Consider the following 1,609-nt stretch of genomic DNA (forward strand, 5'->3'; position numbering starts at 1 on the left):
CTGTATAGGGTTTCCTAGGAACGGCTGGTGATCTTGAACTGCAGTCCTTGAAGTTCAAAACAACTTTTCCATCTAGCTCAGTAATATTTATTGAACTATGGACTCCTGATGTGGCGCAGTAGGATCAACACTGGACTTTGAACCACAAGCTCTGCGGTTCAAACCCACCAATTACTCCTCAGAAACCAAATACAGGATTGCTATGAGTCGAGTTAAATTGATGGCACTTAACAACAACAACAAAATTAATTTTATTAATAAGCTGAAATTTAACAATTTCGAGCTATAGAAAAGATGCTCTTCAGGCTAAATAAGTGGGCAATGAGGCAACGAGGAAGTGAATGATCTGTTAAATGAGTATGGAAAGTGGCATTGCTTACTTAACAGTATGAGGACGCATAGAAGAATGGCGATGAGAGCCCCCGTGCTCAGGCCCGCTGAGAGGATCAAGGCTTCTGCGTTGCAGGATTGCATGTTTCCTTGGTTGTCACAGGCACAAACTCGAATGGTGAGTGTGCCAGTACTGCTTTGAATTGGATAATCATTGTCAAATATTAAAATTGGTAATAGATAGGTGCTCATTCTGTTACGGCTATACCCGTCTTTCCGAGTCATGATTCCTGCTGTATTATCTGGGCAGGGGGAAATAAAAGACAGAAAAAACTCAGACCAGTTTTACATTTTCTGTTTTATAGTCTCATGCATTTTATTTTTAAAGGTGTGCTCTACCTTTATTGTCTATGATGGTGAAGTTGGGATTGAAGGGAAATTCTGGTACTGGTTCAAAAAAGAATTTGTGGCCTCGTGGAGGGTCGTCTTTGTCCATGACGCTAACGGTCTGAATCAACTGGACCCAATAATTAATTAAATAAAACAAACAAACAAAAAGACAATAAAGATATTAGTTAAAGAAACAAAAAGCATGTCTTTTGCACAAAATGACAATATTTAGTGATTTTGTTAAATGTAAGCTATTTAAATAGGAATAGAAAATACTCATTGATTATTAGTTTGTAGGGCTAGAATGACAAGCCTTTGTCTTATATACTTTGAAACAAGAAGGACTAGTCCCTGGAAAAGGACATCGTTCTTGGTCTGCAAAAAAGATGAAGACGCCCAATGAGATGAATTAACACACTGACTTCAAAAACAGATTTAAACATCGCAAGAATTGTGAAGATAGCCCAGGACTGAGCACTACTTCCTTCTGTTGTGTTTTACTCTATTGTGCATAAAGTTGCTATGAGTTGAACTAACTCATCTGCACCTAACGGCAGCAATAAATGGGCATCACTATGCATTGTTGTCTGCTACTCTGCCACTGATATATATATACATCAGACAGTTTTTTTAAGTGGATTTGGACTCAGTGCTGTTTAGGACACAATAGAACTAACCCATAGGATTTTCAAGGCTGTGAATCTTTAGGGGAACAGATGACCTCATCCATTGTATTATACATCGGTGCCAATCTAGTGACTCCACTTGAGGATATTTTTTCTCAAAAACTAAGAAAATGACTCATACTTTATTTTTAATTAACATGCTTAGTATAGTTATACTCACATATTATGATGTTTTATAAATCATTTTTGTAAAATATAAAAAA

The 1,609-nt window shown here is 37.0% G+C and overlaps 1 protein-coding gene across 1 annotated transcript in view; it reads right to left on the bottom strand.

Moving 5' to 3' along the window:
• The window catches only part of CDH9 (cadherin 9, type 2 (T1-cadherin)), a 325,686-nt gene that overhangs the window by 8,854 nt on the left and 315,223 nt on the right, over positions 1 to 1,609 (bottom strand). The window contains exons 10-11 of the mRNA XM_006877318.1: positions 730 to 847; positions 381 to 632 (exon numbers count right to left, since the gene is read on the bottom strand). Of these exons, the coding sequence (XP_006877380.1) occupies positions 381 to 632; positions 730 to 847 (370 nt within the window). The remainder of the gene's footprint in view (positions 1 to 380; positions 633 to 729; positions 848 to 1,609) is intronic.

This window comes from Chrysochloris asiatica, unplaced genomic scaffold (genome assembly GCF_000296735.1).
Source record: "Chrysochloris asiatica unplaced genomic scaffold, ChrAsi1.0 scaffold00478, whole genome shotgun sequence".
Taxonomy (NCBI): Eukaryota; Metazoa; Chordata; class Mammalia; order Afrosoricida; family Chrysochloridae; genus Chrysochloris; species Chrysochloris asiatica.